The sequence below is a fragment of the Balaenoptera borealis genome, assembly GCF_965194805.1.
Source record: "Balaenoptera borealis genome assembly, chromosome: 7".
Lineage (NCBI taxonomy): Eukaryota > Metazoa > Chordata > Mammalia > Artiodactyla > Balaenopteridae > Balaenoptera > Balaenoptera borealis.
Window position 1 is genome coordinate 112,747,075 of NC_138864.1, and position 27,756 is coordinate 112,774,830.

Sequence of the window (27,756 nt, forward strand, 5' to 3'; positions counted from 1 at the left end):
AAAAGATAAAAGTAAGAAAAAGTGACTTAATTTAAGGAAGAAATGGATAAAAAACAGTACAAGCCATTTGTGGTTGTGGCAAACCCGTGGCGGTAGAAGGTGGGTGACTGAACCCGGGTGGAGGAGAACAGCGCCACAGTAAAATCTCACATCTGGGTGTGTGCGGCACAAGCGCCTTTAATAACAGAAAAGATTTCTAGGGCAGAAACCGTTGTCCCGAACTACTCTGAAGACATTACTCCATTGTCCACTGGCTTCCAGAGTTGCTGGGGAAAAGTCAGAAGTCACCCGGACTCCAGACCCTTTGTATGTGATTTTGTGTTCCTCTCTTTGGAAGCTTGTAGGATCTTCTGTCAGTCCACAGTGCTCTGAAGGTTCCATGATCATGTGCCTTGGTATGAGCCCAGCTCACCTGTGTCGGCTCTGGGATATTTTCTTTATTTTTTTAAAATTTGAGATTTATTTGCCATACAACGTTGTGTAAGTTTAAGGTGTACGACTTACTGATCTGACACATTTATATTGCAATGTGATTGCCATTGTAACGTTAGCTAACACCTCTGTTGCATCACATAATTATCATTTCTTCTAGTGCTGGGAACAATTCAGATCTAGCCTCTTAGCAAGTTTAATGATTATAGTACAGTTTTATTCTCTCTAATCACTGTACTGTGTACAGATGTTCCTTGACTTACGATGGGGTTGCCTCCTGACAAACCCATGGTAAATTGAAAATATCATTAGTCGAAAATTACTTTAATATATCTAACCTACTAAACAGAATAGTTTAGCCCAGCCTACCTTAGACGTGCTCAGAACACTTACGTAAGCTGACAGTTGGGCAAAATGATCCAATACAAAGCCTACTTTATAATAAGGTGTTGAAAATCTCAGGTAATTTATCAAATACTGGGCTGAAAGTGAAAAGCAGAATGGTTGTCTGGGTACAGAATGGTTGTAATTGTATTGATTGTTTACCTTTGTGTTCACATGGCTGACTGGGAGCTGCGGCTACTGAATGCATATTGCTTTTGCACCATCATTAAGTCAAAAAATTGTAAGTCAAATCATCGTAAGTTGGGGACTATCTGTATAAGGTCTCTGGGATTTATTTGTCTATTAGTTGCAAGTACGTACCCTAAACAACTGCTCTCCCATTTCCAGGTACCCCCCTCACCCTCCAGCCCCTGGTAACCACCATTTTACTCTCTGCTTTTACAAATTTAGGTTTTTTTAGATTTCACGTATAAAAAATAGAGTAGTTGTCTTTCTCTGACTTATCTCACTTAGCCTAATGTCCTCTAGGTCCATAGATGTTCTTGCAAATGGCAGGATTTTCTTCTTTCTTATGGCTGAATAATATTCCATTGTATATATATATACCATGTCATCTTTATCCATTCATCCACTGATAGACACTTAGGTTGTTTCCATATCTTGGCTGTTGGGAATAATGCTGCAACAACATGGGAGTGCATACCTGTCTCTTGGGTAACCTGTTTTCATTCCCTTTGGATATATACCCAGAGGTGGGATTGCTGGATCATATGGCAATTTTATTTTTAAGTTTTTGGGAAACCTCCATATGGTGCTTCATGGTGGCCGACCCAGTTTATAATCTCACCCACAGTGTGCAAGGGTTCTGGGAAATTTTCTTGATTGTAATAAAAATTTATTTTCTGTTATTATTTATGTTATTTTATTAATATTTTTGTTATTTTATTTTCTGTTTCCTCTCTCATCTATAGAGCTTCTATTTGCTCAGATGCTACCTCTCCTCTTTAGGGTTTCTATTTTTTTCTCTTTCCCCCCTATTTTCATCTCTTTGTCTTTCTATTTTCTGGGTGATTTCCTCAACTTTTAAAATGTTTATTCATTGAGCATTTTATTTCTGTCCTTATACATTTATTTCCTAAGAACTACTTTTGTGTTCTCTCTGAGAATTCCATTTTTAGAGCATACTATTCATATTTTATAGACGCAGTGCCTTCTTTTCATCTTTCTTAGGATATTCACAATTTTTTTGCTTTGTTTTCTTCTCTCTGGATAGTCTTTGTTTCCTCCAAGTTTCTTTTTTTTCTGTTTGTGTTTTGTCCCTCATTATAAATGCTTTCCTCAAATGTCTGGTGATCCTTGGTTGTCACTTCATGACTATGAAGAATTAAAAAGTGATTGGATTACCCAAAAGAATTGAAAAGAAGGACTCAGATGCTTGTATACCAGTGTTCACTGCAGCATTATTCATAATAGCCAAAAAGTGGAAACAGCCTAAGTGTCCATCAACAGATTAATGGATAAACAAAATGGGGTATGTACATACAATGGAATATTATTCAGCCATAAAAGGAATGAAATTCTGATACATGCTACAACATGGATGAAACTTGAAAACATTATACTAAGGGAAATAAGCCAGAAACAAAAGGACAAATATTGTATGACTCCACTTATATGAAATATTGAGACTAGGCAAATTCATAGAGACGGAAAGTAGAATAGAGGTTACTAGGGGCTGAGGGGGAGTGAGGAGTGGGAATTGTTGCTTAATGAGTGCAGTGTTTCTGTTTGGGGTGATGAAAATTGTGGAAATAGATGGTGGTGATTGTGTAACCTTGTGAATGTACTTAATGCCTGTAAACTTAAAGTTTACTGAACTGTAAACTTAAAACTGGTTAAAATGGCATATTTTATGTAATATATAATTTACCATGATAAGAAAAAAAAGGTGATTGGCAGCCCTGAGCCCATTAGTAGGGCTTATTGACTGTCAGGGTCACTGTAACGGGTTCTGGCTGGGCCAGTTCCTGGGGGACCCTGAATTTCAGAATCCTTAGGTTGAGATTTGCCAGTGAAGCCTCTTTCAAGGTCTTGCCTGAAGCATACAAACCTGGCTACTGGCATTCTGAGAGTCCAGGAAGACCGCTAGGGCTGAGAGGAGAGAGTGTCAATATTCAGTATAAGTTTGACTGAATCTGCTGTTTTCGGTATTAAAACCTTCAGCCATGCCTAGTGTGCCCTGGGCCAGAGACCCACTGCCTTACTGTCTCCAGCAAATGCACGTCCATCCGGGCTGTTGGACGGGAGGAGATGGGAGGGGCGGTCACTGGCTGAGCAGAGGGAAGGTAGCCTGAGGGCTACATGCTTCCTAAACCCACTTTCAGTCAATCCTCCTATTTGCAGACCTTTCTCCATCCTTGCTTCCTGGTTCCCATAATGTCTAGATCTTTTGGGAGTCCTGAAGTCAAAAATAGGCTGCTTCTCATTTTTTCCCCATTGCAGCTTAGGAATTAGATTTTGTGGATAAATATATAATCAGTTTGTTGTTTTAATGAGACAACTTTCTTTAACCCATGACTTATTTATGAGCACATTAGTTTAAAATAAGTTTCAACTATCTTTTTATGTTTTTGGGGATGATTTCGGATTTAACTGAGTTATGGTCAAAGATGTGATCTCTTTATAAGAATCCCTGAAATTTTAGGGAATTTCTTTGTGATCTACTATGTGTTCACCTTTTATAAATGTTCTCTTAGGTAATAGACCCTTTGATGTGGGCAAGATGGAATTATTATCCCCTTCTTATAAGCAGGTAATCAGGGCCCAGAGAATTTTAAAGACTTGCGCAAAGTTCCTCAGTCAGGTTGGAGCAGAACTGAGGAATGTGAAGGAAGGGGAGCCTAACGGTTAAGCGCATGGACTCCATTCCATTTACCTGGGTTGCAATCCAGGCTCTGCTAGTTACTAGCCATCTGCCAACCGGGGATTATAATTGTTCTCGCTTCACAGGGTTCTTGGGCGGTTTACATACATGGCACACGGTAAACACTCAATAAAATCTATTATTATTGTTACTATTTTTACTTTTTATCTAGGGTTCATGGTGCATCTTGTACAGAGGAATCATTCCATTAAGGATTGTATCTTTAGAAATGTTTACAGCTACTCCTCAGCGCAGCAATTTATTTTATAGTCTGGCCACAGTGCCTCAGAGATTATGGCCAGAAATACCACAATGTCAGTAGAAAAGCTTTCTGGACGTTTTGCACTGAGGGCACGCAAGTCCTTTTTTGAGAGCCTACTATGTGTTGGTGCTCCTTTCCTAGCCGAGAGGTATTTTCTATCTTCTGGGACTTCTTTATGCCTTAATCAAGGTAGGTACTCGAAAAAGGCTTTGTAAAATGAACAACAGCAACGACAGAAATGCTTAGAAGCACAGAGTTGAAAGATGGCGGGGAGAGTTGGGGATGGGGGAGGGGGTTGGCCACCCACTTTACGGCGGATTGTCCTAAATAAGCAGAATTATCTGGACCTCCCAGACCGTCAGGTGCTAATCCCCACGATAATCAGGCTCGAAGCCCTCAGAGCCACAGAATCAACCAGCTGGGAGGGAAAGCGACCACAGGGCTGTTCACGTGGAAGCAGCGTCCCCTCTTTCTCTTTTGTGGACACAAACAGCTGACAGTCTTAAAATAAAGGCGCCTGGCCCGCCTCTGAGCTGGACACCTGGAAATAGGCCAGCGCTCAGCTCCCTTATTGCGGATTCTGTGTTCCACATCAGTCTCCATGAAATTAGCTTTTAAATCTGTCTTTCGCTTTGAATCTTTCCGTTTCTTGGCTCCCTCTCTCCTCCTGTTGGGTGGAAGAACTGTGCAGTTACTCCCTTCTGCACCATCGCCCCACCCCACTCCCCAAAGGAAACATGGTCGATGATTTAGTTCTCTATTCCTACCACTATTGCAAGGTATGGGATGTGAAGGGACATTTAGAGAAACTTTTTATTATGAAATCGTATTAGACTTAGAGAAAAGTTGCAAAAAGAGCACAGAGCATTTCAGATATGCTTTACCCAGCTGCCCTAATGTTGACATCTTATCCAACCATAGGACAATGACCAAAACCAAGAAATTAACATTGATACAACACAAATAACATAAATATAGACTTTATTCAGATTTAACCCGTTTCTCTGTTACTGTCTTTTTCCTGTTACAGGATTCAATCCCAGATCCCATGTTGCACTGAAAGGTCCTCAAATCCTTCAACCTATGACAGTTCCTCAGTCTTTGTCTTTCATGACCTTGATGTGTACTGTGAAGAGTACTGTGTTTGATGATGTGTTGTTTCACAGACAATGTGCGTTTGTCTAATGTTTTTTCATGGATAGTTTGTGGTTATATGTTTTTGGAAAATGCTGTGGATGGAATTGTCTCCCCTCCAAATTCATATGTTGAAGCCATACCCACTGTGACTGTGTTTGGAGATAGGGCTTTTAGGAGGTAATTAAGGTTAAATGAGGTCAGAAGGGTGGGGCCCTGATCTGATGCCAGGGTGACATGACCTCAATAAATTTTATGACTAGTCCTTTTTCCTCAATCCCTGATTTAAGGCATGTCTGAAGGGTGTTTCCACTGTAAGGTTACTGTATTTCCTTTTGTAATTAATTAATGTCTTCGGGGGATACTTTTAGACTCTGCAAATATTGCTTATCTTAAGCTTTTGCCCAATAATTTTAGCATCCATTGGTGATTTTTTGCCTGCAGTAATTATTACTAATGGTGATTTTATATTTCCTTCTACGTTTATTAATTGGAATTTTTTTTTGTAAGAGCTATACCTTATTGCCAATTTACTTATTTGTTCAATTATTTTAAAATATGAGAATAGACTCATGTATGTTTACTTTAGTCTATGGATTACAATGAAATATTGTTATTTATTTTATTGTTCAGAATGTGCCAGCTTTGGCCATTGGGAATACTTTCATGTTGGTTTCTATGCTCTTTCATCCTTTCTGAGCACATTCTTACCTTCTGGCACCACAAGATGCTCCAGGATCATCTCGTGTTTTTCTTGCCTAGACCTGGAATCAACTACTTCTTCAAGGAGCCCTGGTTCCTTTTGTTGGAGAATCGTATTTAGAAACCAAGATCTGGGTGCTGGGTATGCTTGCTGCTACTGGGGTGTCAATGATAAAGAGACATTTTTTTTCTTCTAAAAATGTTTGTCTTTGTTCCCATTTGCCATAGTGCCTAGAATTCTGAGTCTTCTAGAAACCTGTGTGATTGAAAATAAGGTATCCTGCTATATTCCAGCTACCTTAGGGATGAACTATTGAGTCTGGAAGGTTCTTCAGTCCCCAGTTAAAATGCAAACATCCCTGGATTACAAGATGGTATGATGATGTAACACTAGGTGAAAGCAGATTCCTTGTGAAGGAGGCCCAGGAGTAGCCCATGGCTGAGGGCACCTGTGACACCAGGAGCAGGAGATGGATGTTGAAGAGGAAGTGTGTGTTCACCTTGAGCCATTACAGTTTATGCACTTCCGGAAGGCCAAATCTACTCTTCATCCCAGCTTTTCACGTTCCCAAAACAGAGAGTAGTTCTCCTTCACTCTTTTTTGGGAATGTGCAAATTATTTTGAGTATTTGTGGTCAGAAAGTTGCTGAGAACTAGCAAAAATATCTAGGGAACGCTTCGATAATGCTTTGAACTTATCTTTGTTCTTCTATAGGTATTTTTTTCCTCTGGCTTCTTTCAGAATTTTTTCTTTATCTTTGAATTTCTGCAATTTGAAAATGATATGCCTAGGTGCAGTCTTTTTTTTTTTTTTTTTTTTTTTTTTTTGCATTTATCCTGCTTGGTGTTCATCCTCTGTGCTTCCTGAATTAGTGGTTTGATGTCTGATATTAATTTGGGGAATTCTCAGTCATTATTGTTTCAAATATGTCTTCTGTTCCTTTCTCTTTCTTCTTCTTCTGATATTCCCATTACATGTGTATTACACCTTCTGTAGTTGTCCCCTAGTCCTTGGATATTCTGTTGTTTTTTTTTTTTTTACTTTCAGTCTGTTTTTTTTCTTTCTGGTTTGAAGATTCGGTTGATATAGGCGCTAGCGCCAAGATTATTTTCTCAGCTGTGTCCAATCTACTAATGAGCCTATCAAAGGCATTCTTCATTTCTGTTACAGTGGTTTTTTATCTCTTGCATTTCTTTTCTGGTTCTTCCTTAGGATTTCCATCTCTCTGCTTACACTGACCATCTGTTCTTACATGCTGTCTGCTTGATCCATTAGGGCCCTTAGTGTAATAATTAGAGTTGTTTTAATTGCTAATTAAAACACTGCCTGATAATTCCAACACTCCTGACATATCTGGTTCTGTTGCTTGCTCTGTCCCTTCAAATTGTGTTTTTTGCCTTTTGGTATGTCTTGTAATTCTTTCTTGATAGCTGGACATGATATACCAGGTAAAAGGAAGTACTGGAAATAGGCCTTCAGTAATGTGGTGGTGAGGTGTGGGGGAGGGGAAGCATTCTCTAGTCCTATAAGTAGGTCTCCGTGTTTTAGGGAGCCTGTGCCTCTGGACTGCGAACTTCACAAGTGTTTCTCAGTTTTATCCTCCCTTCTTAGGTGGGACATGAAGGCTAGAGTGGGCCGGAGTTGGGCATTTCTGTTCTTCCACGTCGAAGCTAGAGCCAGCTGGAGCTGGGTGTTTCCCTTCCCCAGGTCAGTTAGGCTCTGATCATAATACCCCAGCGGGTCAGGCTCTGGTTAACTGGCTTCACCTGAGGGCAGGCCTTGTTGAGAAGAACAGCAGCTGCGGTCAATTTAAAAATGGTTCCTTTGCCCCTCCCTCTGCGGGAAGCTCGCGGGAATTTTTCTCATATATTTGCTGCGGGAAGTGATGGAGCTCCTGGCGGGAAGTCTCCCCGTATGTTGTGGGTCCACCGTGACTTGGTCACCCTGAAGTTTTTAACTGTCAAGAGTTGTCCACACTGAGCCTCCAGCAACTCGTTCATTGCACGCTTCCTACCTGCGCACTGGTTCCTGCTGTTTCTTCTCCTGAGTCTCTGCTCTGGTAAGTTGTGACTCACCCGTCTCTCTAATAAGGGCAGTGGTTTGCCCTGTGTCCCCCGCTCTTGTACCGATTCAATAAGTATTGTTGATTTTTTTCAGTCTGTTCAGCGTTTTACTTGCTGTTAGGAGTGCTGACTTAAAAAATATTCACAACCTAAATGTTGAGAGTTACGTTTTATTCAGCGGGAGTTTTTCGGACTTCAAGCCTGGGAGGCAGCATCTCAGTAACCCTGAGAGAACTGCTCCCGAGGAGGCGAGGGGGAAGCCAGGTTATAGAGAAGTTTTGCAACAAAGGGCAGGTAGTCTGACCGTCAAAAGATGATTGTTAATGAAAGAAAACCAGATATCTCAAGCTAAGGAATTCAGCGCTTTTCTATGTATGGGAAGATGCAAGAGTCTGGGCTCACTGAAATCATACCTTTGACATGCACCTCAGCTCTCTGGGGCCAGTGTCCCTGTGTTTTCACATCCTGAGTTTCCTCAGGGCTCACTGGCTCACGTTGGAGGGCAGCAATCACTGATGACCATGACATCCTTTGTTTACTGATATGGCAGGTAATATTCCATTTCTCAGGATGGAGTGGTGACTTCTGAGCTCCTCACATATGGACCTGGAAACTGGAAGTTCCCCTCTTTCTTCTTTGGCTCCTAATTACTTTCCAAGGTTGGATTCGCCACACTGCACCTCTCCTCCCCCATCCTAACCCTCTAAACATCCAGTGGATGATCGGAGGATTTGTATCCTGAGGGTACTGCCCAGGAAATAGCTATCTCGCCGTCAGGGAGGCTAATTCACATGCTTTGGAGAATGTGGGTAGAAGAGGTGGTGGAAGAGGGGCAATGATAGGCTGACAGAGTTGGAACAGCAGTAATGTTCCTCTGGGCGCCTTCCCTTGCTCTGACCCTCAGAGTCACATGGTGGACCCTGCAGGCTCTCTGCGTGTAGCATCTTGGAGGTCTGGACAACTTCCTTGCTGAGCAAAGGTCTCCCACCTGCAAAGCATTGGGCTGTTTGAAAAGCCCACTGCACAGCTCTATCACCTGAAGATTTGTGACACACGTTAGTCTGCCTGACTCTGTTGGAAGGAGTTGGCACTTTGAATTATCAAGCACCCCTATGAATAGGAGAGGACAGGAACTCCCCCACTTGGCATTTGTAGTGGCAAATCATGTCTTGGAAAGCTTTCAAGATTCTCAGCACTGGCAAAATCCTGGGGAAAGGAGATCAGTCAACTATCATTTATTTATGCTTTCAAAGGGCTCTGGAAACACAGGTAACAATGGGGTAGAAGAACAAGCCCTATCATGTATTATTAAACACGAAGCCTGATAACAGTTAGGAAGACTCCCCTCTTGGATGGGTCATGGGGGACTAATAAGGCTCCCTGAGGCTCCGGGCTGGGGCCCTTCTAATGACTTCTTAGGCTACTGGAGAAAGAGAATGGCATTTCCCCCTCTTCAGCCACTTTTGTCTGAAGAACTTTAAGGTATTTCATTAGTAATTTCTTTAAAAGGAGGCAGATACTGCTTTACTTAGGATGGACCCAGAACAGATATACCTGGAGGCTGGATTTTTAAAATGAATTAAGTAAAATATTTATGAAAGTTTATGAAATGCTGGACATGGTGTGAGGCATTGGGACACAAAGATGAACACAATGGTCCCCGGCATGTTGCTCACAGCCTACCGGGGTATCCCAGGTCAAGGGCAAAGCATGTGTAAAGGCTACTAGATCAATGAATCTATGAGTACTTTTAGAGTATCTGTATGCTCAGGGGAGGTAAAGAAAGTTTCATAGCCCATTTCTCCAGGTGCTTCTGAATTGCTAGGGAAAACAGAATGAAATCTACTTGGTAGAGTAAAAGGATACTTTAGTGGAATCACGGGCAGCAGGACTTTGAAGAAGGGAGAAGTCAGTGTAGATTGGAGTTTAGAAAAGGCGAGGAAGAAATCGTGGGAGATACATTTGTAAAGGGAGGATGACGTGGGAAAGGGCCTCAGGAGCCAGGCCAAAGAATCGCACTTGATGTAATGAAGGAATAGGAAGCCACTGAGGGTTTTAGAAGGGAAGGGGGTTGTATTAGTCTCCTAGGGCTGCTGTCACAAAGCAGAACAAACTGGTTCACTTAACACAACAGAAACTTATTGTCTCATAGTTCTGGCGGCTAGGAATCAAGGTGTCAGCAGGGCCATACTCCCTCTGAGACTCTGGGTAGAATCCTTCCTCGTTCCTTCCTAGCTTCAGGTGGCGGCCATCCATCCTTGAGGCTGCCTCACTCCAATCTCTGCCGCCATCTTCAAGAGGTGTCCTCCCCTCATAGCTAAGCATCTTGTAAGGGCACCAGTCATATTGGATTAAGGGACCATCCTACTCCAGTATGACCTCATCTTAGTTAATTACATCTGCAACCCTTTTGCCCAAGAAAGTCATATTCTGAGGTACTGGGGCTTAGGACTTCAGCATTTACCCTTTTGGGGAACACAATTCAATCCATAAGAGGGATGAATTGGTAGAAGTGGGATAATGAAAAAGTTAGTCTAAATGTAGTGTGTTAATTGATTGGAGAGGGAGGGCCTTTCTGCTGGGGGTTGTGACAGTATCCGGACCTTCAAGGGGAGGGGGCAGGGGCACTAATGTGAATGGAGAGTTAAGCTTGGCCATGGAGGGTTTTTAGGGAAGAAATAACTACAAGAGAAGCTGAAACTTAGGGTGTGTAATCAAGCAATTTTGATGAGGTTTTGAATCTACATGATTAAAAAAATGATATTGTGATATATATTCAATTAATTGATTTTCATAAACGTATTTAGCAGGAATGAAATGTTTTCTTTTTGTGAGTGGGTGGGCAGTGAGGATCATAGGTTTAGTTGTGGATGTAGAAAGTAGTTGGAGGTCAGGGCCCAGAGCTTGGGTGAGATTTCAAGGAAGATGTGGATTTGGGAGTCATTCTCCTGGTGAGGGCACTCCTGGAGCTCTTGAGTTATTGTCTGTACCCCTGAGCTGGCTTTGGGGTTGCTGTTTCTTGTTTTGATATTAAACATCTGTGTAAGGAACTCTTCTAGTTGTGTACCACTTCTCTCTGCAACAGGGTGGAGAGTCCTGGCATAACAAATGAACGCTAGGTATCTTGGGTTGATGGTGTGCTGGGCTTTTTGTGGAGATGTCTCCTTGAGAATGAGATGAGATGTTAGGAGTTAGGACGCAGAAGGGCTCTATCAAGTTGGCCTGAAACTCTTGTTTCCAGGGTATTCTTGTTCATGCCTCCATGCTCCTGGAACCCTCCCTGTTGGGATTGGAAACAGGATGTTTTCAGATCTCCTAAAACCTCACACAACTGCTTTCTCAGAATACATTGTCTGTCTTTAAACGTCTTGAATCATTTCATAACCATCTTGTGCTGCAAAACTGGCATTCTATCAGAGCTCTCAGTGCCTTCTTCTTGCTTGATCACCCACACGTTTGACTTCATTAGTCAATCCAGTTTAAATCTGGCGGTACTGCTCATCAGCTGTTTACGTTAGTCCTTGGAGGCCTGGGGGTCTTTTTTTTTTCTTTTTTAAATTAAAAAAAAATTTATTTTATTTATTTTTGGCTGCGTTGGGTCTTCTTTGCTGTGCACGGGCTTTCTCTAGTTGCGGCGAGTGGGGGCTACTCTTCGTTGCAGTGCGTGGGCTTCTCATTGCAGTGGCTTCTTTTGTTGCGGAGCACGGGCTCTAGGCGTGCAGGCTTCAGTAGTTGTGGCTTGCAGGCTCTAGAGTGCAGGCTCAGTAATTGTGGTGCACGGGCTTAGTTGCTCTGCGGCATGTGAGATCTTCCCAGACCAGGGCTAGAACCCGTGTCCCCTGCATTGGCAGGCGGATTCTTAACCACTGCGCCACCAGGGAAGCCCCAGCCTGGTGGTCTTAATGGATCCTTCTAAGACCCATTAAGCATCATCAAGGGAGGAAGCAGGATTGGGCAATGAGGACCTCTTAATTCAATTTTGGTTGGATGGATTTACTTATGGACACAAGGAACTTGGTTTGTCATTGGTGTGAGAACTGTGTCTGAGTTCCTGGGAATCACATTTCAGCTCAGCCGGGTGTTCAGCTCCTGGACAAGTTTATCTAGGATGCAAGTTCATCTGTATGTTAAGTCTCAACCTGTGCAGGAAAGGACAAAACACAGTATGAGCAAAGGAAGTGCTTCTCCACGGGGGTCTGCTTGAGTTCATCCTCAGGCAGCCCCTCATCCTATACCTGGAATCTGCTACTCTTTGACATGTCAGCCAATAGGCTTGTGAAAGCATATTTTTTCCTTCTTAACAAGAAGACAACAACATCAAAGAGAAAGACTGGGGCCAAAAGTATGGATGTGATTTTTGGCAAAAAAGATTGTCAAGTTAATTCATGACATGGCAAAGCTCCGAACATAATTCTTTCCTAAAATATGTCAGGAAGCACAAGGTAGTATAACTCAAATAACTGTGGCAGGAGAAAAATCATAATAAAGATATTTTCTCTTTGTTCAACACTCCACAATTTAGGAGGCATGTGAAGTCACTCTTGTATAGCAAAATGATTCAGTTATACCTACATTCTTTTTTTTATATTCTTTTCCATTATGGTTGATGGTAGGATACTGAATATCGTTCTCTGTGCTATGCGGTAGGACCTTGTTGTTTATTCTGTATATAAAAGCTTACAACTGCTAATGCCAACCTCCCACGCCACCCCTCCCCCAACCCCCTCCCCCTTGGCAACTACAAGTCTGTTCTCTATAAGACCTCCTTTTAAAACACACACCTTTAATCTTAAATGAGGGAGTTTAAATTTTTAAGATAGAATCCACTGGGTCACACAACCAAAATATACGCAGTTGGTTTGCTTATCCTCAGGAAGAATTCCCTTTTTTCTTCCACGTCGTCAAACCTCAGCCATACCTCCTGGGTGAGTGGTTCGGTTGTCTGTGGCAACTGGGTGGCATATATCCAGGTTTTAACTGGGGTTTGTACTGATTCTTATCATCATGAAAAGAACTGCTGATAATGACATGAAACAAGATTTAAGCTCATAGTTACCGAAATGAGATGAACACAGGATTTATGTAATGGTTCATTCAAAATGAAAAGGGGGTAAGAAAAAGATGACAAGCAACTCTCTAGCATTTTGTGCTTAGTGTGAGGAGTAGATATTCGAAAGCACATCCTCCTTGAGGCGACAAAGCCTGGGGACCTCGTTCCTGTTTTGTAAAGCAAGCCAAGCGCTGGTCGACCTCTCCCTGGACTTGGAAGCATTAGTAGCCCCCTACAGAGAGCGCTGAGCTTCTGTCTCCCGCGTGGTCCCATTAGGACAATCGAGTTAGAGAGCTTGGGCAGGGCCCTGCTGCTGATGCTGTTTGATCAGCGAGCACACACAGCGCAGAGAGATGGCCTTGGAGAACTGCTTCAGGGCAGGCAGGGTCATTAGTGGGGTGCCAGGCGATCCCCCCCCGGAGGGCCTGCTCAACGTCTTGTCTGGTCTCAGCGCTGCTGCCATCCGCCACCTCCCTCCCGTGTCTTAGCCTGCATCAATGTTACCCGACACAATAAACCGAAATGTGGAAAAAATCTAACCACGTGGAGCTTTACTTACCTGAGGCCCAAACATTTCCCTCGAAGGTATAAACACCTTGAACATCAGAAACCAGTAAGACGTAGGTGAGCCAGGAGGTCCTCCAGCACCCTATGGTGTGTACTGGTTTTATTTAGGGAGTAGCCCTTGTCTTTTCTCTCCTCCTAGGACGTAAGCCCTATCTGGGTAGGAGTCATGTCCGTAGTGTTGACTGTTATGGCTATAGTGCCCACCACGGGGCCTGACATATATAGATCCGCAGTAAATATTTGTGGAATGAGCCAATGAGCTCACAATTTAGAGAAATGACTATCCTCACTACCTCCCTTTTTGCCCCTGTAACCCGAGGCATTTTTAGCTTCTGGAGCCACTGTGGCTGGTTTGGGTCTCAAGAAGGCTGCTTTGAAACGATTCCACAGGTCTTGACTGAGAGAGTGCTGGGAAGTGATAAACAATTAAGGGTGAGGGACGTTTTGCTGCTGTTGCCATTCTGGATGCAGCTCTCACGCCCACACCCTGATGGCCATGGTTGAGGGCCCCCTTGCCTTCATGTCTGGCAGGAAGGCCAGCACTGGCTCACCTGGCAGTTAGTGTGGGAATCACAGACGAGAGTCTTAGCCCCTGTGGCTCTTCTTTATTCCATGCCATGCTGCCCCCTTTTTCCACCCCCTCCCCATACTATTTAAGCTGTTACTTTGCCATAAAGCCACTAGCTTGGCATGGGTGTTTGGCTCATACCAGCAAATTCCCATTAGCCTTTGACTCCTCCAAGGGGCAAAAGGAAAAACCTACCAGGATGAGAGAGACTTTTTCTGTCTGGGCACATAGAAAGGGATAAAAAGGATTCTGTAGAAACACAAGAGTTTGTTATTTATAGCACTTAACCTTTCCTAGACAGAAAGCCAAAGGTTTTTGCTTTTAACCTATTTTTCTTTTCTTCAAGAGTCTGAAAGAACAGGAAATCCTGGGCCCTTAATTGTATTTGTTTGTATCTCGCAGGTGTGTGTATTTTAAAAATTCACTTTCTTTTTAATTAGACATGTCTTCTTGCCCCCAGGTAATGCTCCTGATCTCTCCTCAGTAGATTTCCTTCATCTAGGGTGTTGTATCAGTTGTCTCTTGCTGCATAAAAACACCCCAAAAGCTAGTGACTTAAAACAACCACTGTATATTTGTCCATGATTCTGCAGTTTGAGCTGGGTTCAGCTGGTGGTTCTTCGGATCTCACCTGGGGTCACTTGTGGCTGCAGTTATCTGGGGGCTAAGCTGGTGTTGGATAGTCCAAGATGGCTTCACGCACCTGTCTGGCGGGTAGCTGGGGCTGTGGACTGGGACACCTCAGTTCCTAATGTGGTCTCTCCTGAGGTATAACTCTGGACTTCTTTCCATGCTGAGACCTAAGGGGGCATGCCCCAACAAGGAAGCACCTGTTCATGCTTCTGCTGTCCCATTTGGCCCTGGTAGGTCACATGGCCAAGCCCAAGAGTCAGTTTGGGAAGGGGTTGCACACGGGCCTGGATACCCAGGCATGATTCACTGGGGATCATTACTGTAACAATCTACCCTGGGTATGAAGAGAGGTGCATTATTTATAGGCTTGGCTTTTAATTTGCTTCAATTAACAGGTTACATTCTCCCATGACTTGCTAATCACTCTCTAATTAGGTCCTGGCCAATCCTACAGAGTTTTCCTCAACCTATCCCAACTAAACATCTATATCAGGAGTTGGCAAGCTTTTTCTGTGAAGGGCCAGAGAGTAAATATTTTAGGCTTTGTGAGCCACAAAGTCTCTGTTGCAACTACTCACCTCTGCTAATGAAGTGTAGAAGCCATAGATCATATGTAAGAGAATGGGTATAAGCTGTGTTCCAATAAAACTTTATTTATAAAAAACAGGTGGTAGGGCAGGTTAGAGCTGTGGGCCATAGTTTGCTGATTCTTGATCTATATCATAATAATTATAGACTGTCAAAAAAGTATATTACATTCAAGTATTGTTATTTCTCAAACTGAAAACTAAATTTCATCTCTGCAGAATTTGATTTCATCATAAGTGATTGATCAAGGCATGTTACATGATATTTTTCATCTAATTGCTTAAAATCATAAACAAACTCATAAAATTTTTGCTAAGGATCTTTTTAAGAACTTGGAAAACACTGCGTTTACTGAATAAAATGTCATAGGTTGGTTCAGTGAGAGTTGGAGAGGCAATATAAGGTGCAGAGAGCACAAACTTTAGAGTCAGACTGAGTTTAAATCCAGACTACCACTAACTGGCTGTGTGACCATATGCAAGTTACCTGACTTCTCTGAGCTTTAGTTTTCTCATTGGAAAATAGATAACAATAGTCCTACCTCATAGGGTTTTTATGAAGATTAAATGAGTCAGTTCACATGAAATACTTAGCATGATGCCCAGACCACAATAGATGATCAATTAAAATGGTGAAACAAACATCAAAACGTCATAAAACTCTAACTCCCTTAAATAGTAATTTTTGATAAGCCTGGGTATATGATAGGGTTTCCAGGTTCATAGTGTTACAGTTTAATTTCAAGAACTTAATTTTAATTTGTTAGAACTAATAGGCAATTTCAGTAAAGTCAAAGGACATGAAAATCAACCTACAAAAACGAGTTGCATTTCTATACACAAACAACTATCCAAAAAGGAAATTAAGGGGAATTCCATGGCGGTCCGGTGGTTAGGAATAAAATTAACCAAAATGGTGAAAGACTTGTACACTAAAACCTACAAAACACTGACAAAAGAAATAAAGACAGATGGAATGATGTCCCGTGTTCATGGATAGGAAGAATTAATATTGTTAAAATGTCCGTATTTACCAGAGTGATCTATAGATTCAGTGTAATCCTTATCAAAATCCCAATGACATTTTTACAGGAATAGAAAATCTTAAAAGTTCATTTGGAATCATAAAAGACCCTGAATAGCCAAAGCAATTCTGAGCAAGAAGAACAGAGCTGAAATGCTCCCTCATTTTAAAACGTATTACAAAGCTACTGTAATCAAAAACAGTATAGTACTAGCATAAAAACAGACAGACTATGAAACAGAATAAAAGAGACCAGAAATAAACCCTGGCATATACGTATGGTCAACTAATATTTGACAAGGGAGCCAAGAAAACTCAATGGGGAAAAGATAGTCTCTTCAATAAATGGTGTTGGGAAAACTGGATATCCACATGTAAAATAATAAAATTGGATTCTTATCTCACACCATATACAAAAATCAACTCAAAACGGATTAAAGACTTAAACACAAACCCTGAAACAATAAGACTCTTAGAAAACTTAGGGAAAAAGCTTCTGACATTGAACTGTACAATGATTTCTTTGATATGGCATCAAAAGCACAGGCAACAAAAGCAAAACAAGACAAGTGGGACTACATCAAACTAAAAAGCTCCTGCACAGCAAAAGAAACCAACAAAATGAAAAGGCAACCTACGCAATAGGAGAAAATATTTGCAGACCATGTATCTGACAAGGGGTTAATATTCAAATATATAAGGAACACCTATAACTCAATAGCAAAAAAAAATCCCAAAATAATCTGATTAAAAGATGGGCAAAGGACCTGAATAGACGTTTCTCCAAAGAAGACATACAAATGGCCAACAGATGTATGAAAAGGAGCTCAGTGTCACTAATCATCAAGGAAATGCAAATCAAAAGCATGGGATACCACCTCACGCCTGTTAGGATGGCTATCATCAAAACAAAAACTCACAAAGGACAAATGTTGGCAAGGATGTGGAGAAAAGGGAACACTTGTACTTTGTTTGTGGGAATGTAAACTGGTGCAGCTACTATGGAAAACAATATGGAGGTTCCTCAATATGTTAAAAAAAGAATTACCATTTGATCCAGCAATCCCTTTTCTGGGTATATAGCCAACAGAAGTGAAATCTGGATCTCAAAGAGACAGCTGATAGTTGAACGCACTCCCACGTTCCTTGCAGCATTATTCATGATCACCAAGGCATGGAAACAAATGTCCACTGATATACAAATGGATAAAGAAAATGTAGTATGTACATAAGGTGTAATATTATTTAGCCTTGGAAAAAGAAGGGAATTCCGCCATTTGCAACAACATAGATGGACCTTGAGGGCATTATGCTAAGTGAAATAAGCCAGAAAAAGAAGTTATGTGTGGAATCTAGAATAGTCAAACTCATAGAAGCAGAGACAGAATGGGGATTGCCAAGGGCTGGGGGAGGGGAACATGGGGAGGTGTTGGTTAAAGGTTACCAAGTTTCAGTTATGCCAAATAAGTTCTGGAGATCTATTGCTAAGAGAGAGAAAAAAAAAAGGGCACCAGGGCTGAAGAGCCTGTTTGAGCTTTCTGCAAGGGAGTAGGTATGAGCATTGGTTTTGGATATATGGGTGAGAACAGCTTTTACTCTTCATTTAATTTGAAGGAATGTGGGCTCTAAAATCGGACAGAACTAAATTGTACCATTCACGAGCTGTTTACTGCAAGTTTTTTAACCTTAGTCTGTTTTTTTTTTTTTTTAACATATGATTATTGTAAAAATTGAATAACGTAATGTGGTAAAAAGTTCTCAGCACAATTAACTGTAATACAATAACTATTTTAAAAAATTTTAGTAGTAAAATTAATATAAATTAACTTAGATCTGAGTACTTTCAAGCCTACTGAAATTTGACTAGCAAATCACCAGCAGTGGCACATAGCTAGACTTGGTGGCCTGCCACAGGGGGTGTGCATAAACACATGGGACATTACTAGATATCCAGAGAAGGATATACAGATACATTCTCAGATTTGTTAGTAAAACACAGTTTCTTTAAAAAAAAAAAAATTATCTAGTAGTATCTTCAGTATCAGCATCCAGTTGCTAGGAATTGTCTATGCATTATTTTCCTTTGTGTGATAAGATGCTGTGGCCTGTCAATGTTGCCAGACATGTGACCCATCATTCTATCCAAATGGTGTGAATAAGACTACCCTTGCTGCTGCAGCTGCTGAATGCATAGAAGTTGCTGGGGTGACCAGACAGTCCTTTGTGTTGCTACTCTATTTACAGCTGTGCTTTAGTATATGCCACAAATAGCTCAGTGACCTGCATTTGACCCCATGGTCAGCGTTTCCTCAATCTTTGTGACTGTGATATTTGTCCCTACTTCATTGATTTGGGTTTGCAATTTCAGTAGTACTTTTGAGGCTGCTTGGCCAATATTTGAGTACAGTGACACTTAGGTGTAGCCCCATGGTCCCAAAAGCCAGTAATCCTTTAGCCAGGATTTACTAAAACAAAGCTTACCTCGCATTTGACTGTATAATGGTTTGACATTAGTTCAGAACAAATACAGTGAATGTCTGCCATGTATCAGGTGCCATTAAAGCTGCTGGTAAATTCTATTTTCAATCAGTAATTATATTTCAACGAAGTAAAAGCCTTGAAGAAAGATATCCTATGGCTGATGTGTGACGATCCGGTTAGTGTCTGGGGAAGATGGTAAATTTAAAACAGGAAATGGTTCGCTGGCACAAAGGTGGCTGTTTCTGAGCCGGTGGTGCACCCACTGCAGTGGAGAATCCATGGCACTAATGCCAGCCCAGGGGAGCAGAGGTGAAAGCAGCAACTGGTCTCCCAAAGGGCTCTCCTGCTGTAGGACTAGCTGGGCAGAAGCTGACAGGGGCACAGCTAAGTGATTAGAGCCCTGCCAGTGACCCACAATGTGCTCAGCATGAAATAAGGACATTCATGACATTATCTCCCCAATGTCCTTGCATGCTCCCCTCACTCCACTTTGGAATTCAAAGAAAGGACTTGGGCAAGGCTCAAGCCTCAGCATTTCAGCTATGGGGACTGTAATCCCAGAGCTGGGGACTATGGAAGTACTGTCCATGGCAGTTGATGGGACATCCTTCAGGGAAAAATCCCTAATAACAAAGGGTCATTCTTACCACTGTTACATTTTTGAAGCCACTGTTATATCTTAACCCGACTTCTTTTGCCCAGGACGTAGCTTTGAAGCTCATCTTAAGATTTTCTTGGGTGTCCAGAGTTTCGCTGTCTCATGTGTTACGGCTTCCATTTACTCTCTAGAAAGCCACCCTTGATGACATCCTATTTAGAAGCTTTTTGACTATTTTTTTCTCTTAATTGTCTCCTACAAATTTGTGTGCATCAGAATCACCTGGAGGGCTTATTACAACACGGATTGCTGGGCCCCGCCTGGGCTGGGCATTTCTATCAAGTTCCCTGGTCATGGTTGCTCGTCTAGAGACCACATTTTGAGAATCACTGGTCTTAAAAGGAAGAGGAAAAAAAAAAATCTAACAGTCTGATATACTGTGCTACGTGAAAGTTCTGCGATAGCTTAAATGAGCATATGAAAGGATTAAAGAGGTTTACTGTGACCCTGTTTTCTTTAACACCTATTAAGAACCTGACAATCTAGCATTTCCTAGCTACAGCTTGCTCCTAGTAACTAACTACTCAACATTTATTACAGGCAAACAATTTGTATCAGGAAACTGTGAGAAGAGCAAAACCTCTAGATGAGATAAGTAATATAGTTTATTTCTATTAAATCTTTCCTATGTCCTATTTTCTTTCCACTTATTTTTTTCCAGAAGTGGGATAGAGGAGGAAAATTCAGATTAATTAAAAGTTTGAGTCAAAGCACCGATACAGTTGTAGAGAAGACTGGAGGAGGAAGGCGATAGTAACGGAGTGAGGAAAACGCTGACACGTTGGCTGTAGCACAATTCAAGTTTATTCCATTTGTTCTTGCAACACAAAACTTCAACACAGTATTATTTAGCATTCTGATGTACATGAACTAGGATAATATGAGAAACTCAATTGTGTCAAATGCATTACATTGTGGAAAAAATGAACTCAAATATATCAAAATGCACAAAGCACTAGTCTTCCTCCATTACTGCTTAGAAAGATATGATTGTTTCTCCATTTACAAAATAGAATCAGGACAATTTAAATTTTTTAAAATTTTGCATGCAAAACACTGCAGTTGCTTATGCAGGAGGGCACTCTCACCAGCTTCTTCTATACACAATCGAGCATACAGTATTGCATGGAAGAAAACAGCAGCTCAGTTGAAGATTTAGGAAAAAAAAAATCAAATAGGTACATATAGATTTGAAATCCATTATTTGGGGGAAAGAAATCAATGAATGAAGGGCCTACTTGCTGGCAGCTTCCACTCATTGCACCCACCTACCTCTCCTTCATGCCCCACTGGGTTTAGAAGGTGAGCTGTGAACTACTGCATCGATTCTGGTGCCGTAGCTCAACTGTAACTCTACAGATACCAGCCTGAAGCCACAAGGGGGAAGCTGTTAGTACACTAATGTAGACAGGTAAACCACCTGTTTTCACCTGATACAGTGCATACGATATGACTGACTTAATACAAAACTACAGAACATGCAAGATTTTTTCTGAGATGTTAAATATTACTTCAGTGGAGAACAAAACTTACTTAACCTTTTACTAATGCATGTAGTACCAAAAAGCAGACAAGGTTTTAGCTTCCTTTAGTCAAAATATGAACATTAAGTGTTGTGAATTTCTCTGCCAAGTGGTTCAGAAGTACATTATAAATAACCTAGTTAAAAAAAAGAAACTGTAAACCATCTTGGTCAGTCTATTCTATGTTTATCTGTTATTTTCTCAAGCAACTGCTTCATAATTATGGGGTTTACAAAATGGCTGAGAAAGAAGAGGGAAGGCAAAGTAGCCTCTACTGCGTTACCAGGAACATGAGGATAAACTGTACAAAGAATCACGTGCTCTCTAGACCGGGTGACTGTGAAAGCAGACCAGGTTTAGGAATGACAGGACAATGCACTCTCTGCAGCAGCCAACTACAAAAAACACTTTGAGAGTAAAGGTAAAACTGCGTCGAGAGTAAAATCCAAGCCTTTTAAACAGCAGTATGCCAAGAAGTGGAAACAAAGGTATCAAAACATCTTGCCACTACGCTGACAGTTACAGTCTGATAGAGTGCCCTCCATCTTCAATGAGGATAGCTCTGTGTTTCAGTTCAGTGATGTTATGAAGTACTGATTACTGACTCTTAATCCAACTCTAATAGGCTGTATTAAGACAGCAGAATTAGCCAAATGTATCAAAGTATTTAAACCAGCATTTTGTGATTGTTTTCTTGGATGCAGGAAAATTACAGGGTTAGGCTAGTTTTAAGTGAAAAAGCCACAGGATAAAAAAAGGGTTCATGGGGAAAAATACACACACACAAACCCACACACCAACCAACCAATCAGCAAGTGGTCAATAAGACTTGTTGGCCAGGCTGACTGTTCTTGGTACTAGTTTAACCCTGCTGTAGAATGCTACATTGCCTTAAAAAATCATCATTAATTCTTTGTTATCCACAATCTGAATAGAAGTCCCTCACCCACCCTCCCCCCCTTTTAAAAATTTGAGGTACATTCAATTATTGCATGACATGGCTAAGGAAAAACCCTTATATTTTTAGTAAGCTTATATGGATGGCAAGTCAAAGGAATCTTAATATTTTATATGCAAGACAGCAAATTTAAGGGTATATGTTTTAATTAGCTGTACTGCTCATGAAATAAACATTAGAAAATGTGTCTAAATATTTTCTGCAGGTCCTAAGAACACCATTTTAGGGCACTGTATTTTAAGAACACAGAATATAATTTGAAGTTCTCACATTTTATGCAATGCATAATATAGAAAAGAAAAAAATATATATTATGCAGGTGGGTTGGCATACATTCAGCAGAAGCCTATCAACACCTCAGGGAAACTTGGTAACACGCATATTTTTAAGGGATGGGGTTAAATTTGTCCAAACAGTAAATCTCACCCCAGTGATAGCTTTGGTGCAATAAGTAATAAGCATCCAAGACGGGTCTGAGAGAGGCATTCCAAAGAATGTTCCTTGATTCTCCAAACGTAACTGAGGCCAATCCATTCAAATAGCAAATGAAGAAAATCCATAGGTACTAAGACAACAACTGTTCTCTCTTTATGATACTAACAGGCTTATGGCTATGATTCTATTTTTAAATCCCCTTTTACTACCAGCAGGAGTTTGGAAGTGTTTTCAATGTTCTATAAATGTCTGAATCTAGAGGAAAAAAAAATATGTATACTGGAATGATTTCTCCTTTAGACTTCCAAAATTTGAGACTTTTTATAAATAAAACTAGTCAGTTTTATCTAAAGATACATGAAATCCATGTGAAGGGGGAGAGGAAATCCAAAGTTCAGCCGCCCAGCAGTTTAGGAGTGTGCCCCTCCTCGCCTTAACTGAGCTTTCACATAAAGCTGGAAGTCACCGAGGGAAGATTTGGTCACCAACCACAGGCAGCGCTCTTAACTATGCCGGGAGATCCCCACGAGAGTGAATCTTAAGGCAGAAGGCTAGAGCTAATTGCTTATCTCAGCACCCTAAGTTACGTCACAGCAGCCGCTACTGCTCGCACAGATGGGGCTACCAAATGTATAGTTGGTCTTGGTACAGACAGACCCTCAATGCAATCTAATTAATAAATTAGCTAGGGAGCTGAAAAGGTCAAACGTTAATGGTGTATTTTGTCTTTGCTCTCCCATGGGTATAAGCTGTGTTTTTTTTTTTTTTTTTTTTACTGGAAATGGAAAAGAGGCTGACCTGATCAGGAATCCTAGTAAAAGCCTGATCTTGTTTTTCTCCTCTCCTCCCAAACATTGTTTTTTTTTCTGGTAGTCTGATTTGTTATGAATTTCTCTCTCCCCTCACCCCTCTAGAAGTATTTTAGCTGAAGAAGCTGGCAGATAGAGAGTGACAGACAGACAGGCAGCAGTGTGAGGCCACAGGAGAGTCATTCTTCCAGAGCTGTTAGCCCATCCGTCCATCACTGAAGAAGGGCTTTGATTGCCTGGTTGTCAGTGGCTTCAAAGGCAGTCAGTCCGTCTGGACCTTTCACAGTCTTATCAGCACCCTGGAAAAGAGGAAAGAGCCTTTATCATTAAACGAGGCCCATAACCAAGAGAAGAGAATGAAAGCCAGGTTGCTTGGCAAAGGCAAAACTCCTTTACTACCGGAGTCCATTCTATTGAAGGAAAAGCCCCAAACAGCTGGCAAGGTTAGAGATTAAGCTGTAAAAACACCAGATTATTTTTCAGGCACTAGAAATGTAAACTAGAAACACAACTTGCCAATAACATAGGCAATGACTGACTTTTATTTATACTATCATCATATATTTACTCAATTAAGCTTTAAAAAAGAAGATCCCTATGTAGTATAAAACGGAGGGTTGGGAAGGAAATCACTTTTGCTAAAGAAGAAAGTATTACTGCGACAAAATTATCTTTTTTTCTTCTTTGCAACACTTTTTGGGGAGTGCATAAGTAATACACACATATTTGTAAAATCTAGAACTTACAAACCTTTTATTTTAGACAAATTCCTAAAGAACATGTACAATATTGGTCATTATACTTACAAAAACTTAGCAGTAAATGGCTGGGATGTGGGCTAGGAAAGGAGGGTCCCTGCTATACTCTAGGGAAATTCTCTCCAGCTTGCTCTCAATGCTTCATGCAGAGTGCTGTCATGGAACCTTTTACTTGCAACACGGCACTTTAGTTTTGAGAATGTGTATGCATACGTTTGTGTCTATTGTTTTTATCTGTCTTCCCTTACTAGAGTAAAAACTCAACGGGAGTAGAAATCTTGTTCATATTATCCACTGTTGTGTCCCCAGTATCTAAAAAAGTACCTAGTGCATGGTGGGTGAATTTGCTCCCAAACCAAGTCTGAACCTCTCTAACTTCCACAGATAGCAACACTCCACCATGGAAAGGTTCTCTGCTAGCTCCAGCCCATCCTGTATTTATTCACCAAATAACCTCTTGTGTCCTGTTCTCCTCCCATTGCCAAGTCTCACTCATTCTTCTGTTCCTGAGGCCTACAGAACTGTCTAAACTTGGCATACATGGTCCTGTAGAGACAAACTCTAGTCAAATTCACCAGTCTCTTTTCCCATTCATCTTTCAATGCTCTAATCCTCTGGAATGTCACCATTCCTCAATGTACCAGGTGCCATGACTTTACACTTGCTGGAATATGGAATGCCTTACCCCCTTTCTGCTGGCAAATCCATTCACTCATTCAACAAATATTTACTGAATGTTTGATGCATAGACACTGTGTGTAAGGGGCTGGAGAATCAAAGAAAAACAAGATAGAGCCTACCAGTTTGGCTGGTGTGAGAGACAGACAAATCAACCAGTATGACACAGTGGGATGAGAATAGCGTTATGCACAGTGATGAGTGGTCTGTAAACCAGAATGGGATGTGGTAGGAGAGTGTAAGAAAGTCCTTCTGGATGAGGCAATGCTTGAGCTGAGCCTTGAGTAAGCACAAGTTGATTAGGTAAACCAGGAAGGAGATGACAGACATTCTAGCAAGTGTTAATTTATCACAAAGTCCTCCTCAATATGACTATATAAGTCTGTTTTCTCTTTTTCTAATTGAATTTAACTGCATTATGGAACACATGGAACTTACAGTTAAGTGAGAGAGAAATCTGTGAGTGAGAACTTCAGTGTGGTGAGCACTCCAACATAGGTTAAGTGACAATAATTGGGACCATTGTATCCAAAACAAATTTTAAAATTTATTTTTTTATTGAATTACAATGTTGTGTTAATTATTGCTGTACAGCAAAAGTGACTCAGTTATACACATATACAGTATATATTCTTTTTCATATTCTTTTCCATTATGGTTTATCACAGGATACTGAATATAGTTCCCTGTGCTCTACAGTAGGACCTTGTTGTTTACACATTCTATACATAATAGTTTACATCTGCTAATCCCACATTCCCACTCCTACCCTCTCCCACTGCTCCCCCCCACCCTCCTGCCCCGGGGCAACCACCAGTCTATTCTCTATGTCCCTGATTCTGTTTCATAGATAGGTTCATTTGTATCATATTTTAGATTCCACATATAAATCATATGGTATTTGTCCTTCTCCATCATACTAAGTGAAGTAAGTCAGAAAATCTCTAGGTCCATCCATGTTGCTGCAAATGGTATTATTTCGTTCTTTTTTTATGGCCGAGTAGTATTCCATTGTATATAGGTACCACAACTTCTTTATTCATTCATCTGTTGATGGACATTTAGGTTGTTTCCATGTCTTGGCTATTGTGAACAGTGCTACTATGAGCATAGGGGTGGCGTGTATCTTTTTGAATTATAGTTTTGTCTGGATATATGCCCAGGAGTGGGACTGCTGGATCATATGGTAATTCTATTTTTAGCAAAACAAATTATTTCTTATTCAATATTGATAACTGTTTTTATGACTAGCATTGTAAACTGTAATTCTGCATCAACAAAAAGTTAAATACCGTAGTGAATATCTGTTGCTTTTTAGCTGCCAGACTTCACTTCCCTTCTTTTGATAACAGCACCCTAATTTCATTCTGGGGAATCATTTGTCCCCATTGTGTGGACTCCTAGAACTGTAACTTAAGGTGCCATGTACTTTCCTTGCCAGGTATCAAAGCAGGACACTCACTTCTGGATTCTGAATCTTGATTAGAGAGAACAAAAGAAAGACAACAACAAGTCAGAGCTCATTTATTTCTGTGTTATCACCCAGAAGAGACAGTTGAGAAGTTCCTGCTATCTAGAGTCTTAGAGCTACCATAGCTCTGGCCTCTTCTGAGCCTGGTCCTTCAGCTTTCCTATTGATTCTATGACTAGTCCAACATCTTCAAAAATTCCTTTTCTACTTGTTAGAGTCAATTTCTGCTATTTGCAACCCCCAAAATCTGATAAAAGTATTAAAATTTTTATATAAATCATCTTTTTTTTCTAATTGTAATACAAACTAATCACAGAACTCAGAATACACACCAAAAAACTCCCTGTAAAACTCATAATTCTATAAGCCAAATACAACTAATGTTAACATTTTAGTGTTTCTATCTATATTCTGTCCTAAATATGTATGTGTACGTATCTCTTTTAAAAATAAATGAGTAACCAACCGTAAGAGAAATAGAGTGACTCTGTATCAGACAAAATAAACTTTAAGAAATATTACTAGAGACAAAGAGGGACATTTCATAATAATAAAAGGCTTAATATTCAAAATTTAAAAATAAAGCCAAGAAAAGAATTCCATTGATAATAGCATCAAAAAGAATAAAACGTTAGGAATAAATTTAATGAACTCAAACCAGTTCTTCTAAAAAAGATAAACCAATTTTGTCAACGTGGAAAAGGATATTAAAAGAAAATGATTTTTTGATACTTGATGCAGTTATTGGAGAACTTAAGTATATCTGGCCTCACCCCTTTCCTGAGGAAACCATTTTCAGTCGTTATTAGTTCTGGTGGTTCTTTCCATGGCTCTAAGTACTATACTCATGCCACTATTTGAGTTGTTAACGTCAGAGGTCACCTTCTGACTCCCTGCTGGGTGGGGGCTGCTCTAGCAGGGAGCACACCCCTTCCCCACATCCTCCCAATGTCTCACACTTCAAATATCAGCTTCTGTGTCTTTGCAAATTTTTTTGTATTTAAAACCTGTGTTTCTTGTTCCATCAATTTTGACAGTATTTTATTCCTCTACTTTATAAGATACTTTCTCTACCTTCCCATTACTCCCTCTACCTCTTAAATTGCCAGCTTTTCTATTTTGTCAAGATTAACTTTTATATTCGGTTCTGTAAAAACTGTTTTGTTTATTGGTTGATTCTTTCCCCCTATAGTCACCATACTGTACATTATATCCCCAGGACTTACTTATCTTATAAATGGAAGTTTCTACCTTTTGACCACCTTTACCCATTCCTTGCCCCCCCCCCATCTGTTTTCTGTTACCTGTGAATTTTGAGACTCTTCATATAAGTGAGATAATACAGTATTTGTCTTTCTCTGTCTGATTTATCTCACTTAGCATAATGCCCTCAAGGTCATCCATGTTGTTGCAAATGGCAGGATTTTCTTCTTTTTTTAATAGCTGAGTAATAATCCATTGCATTATGTGTGCGTATGTGTGTGTGTGTATATACACACCCACACACCCACTCCATTTTCTTTATCCATGCATCTGTTGATAGACACTTAGGTTATTTTCCTGTCTTGGCTACAGTAAATAATGCTGCAATGAACACAAGGTGTAGATATCTTTCTGAGTTAGGATTTTTGTTTCCTTCAGATAAACCCCCAGAAGTAAAATTGCTGGATCACATGGCAGTCCTATTTTTAAGT

The 27,756-nt window shown here is 40.7% G+C and overlaps 1 protein-coding gene across 2 annotated transcripts in view; it reads right to left on the bottom strand.

Annotated features, from left to right (window-relative positions):
- Positions 1-20,216: 20,216 nt before the first annotated feature.
- MTPN (myotrophin) overlaps positions 20,217-27,756 on the bottom strand; it is a 62,176-nt gene continuing 54,636 nt past the window's right edge. The window contains exon 4 of one of the 2 annotated variants that reach the window (XM_082398138.1): positions 20,217-23,454. In XM_082398138.1, coding sequence (XP_082254264.1) covers positions 23,368-23,454 — 87 coding nt within the window. In that variant the 3' untranslated portion in view covers positions 20,217-23,367. The other variant, XM_082398139.1, reaches the window with a different exon arrangement.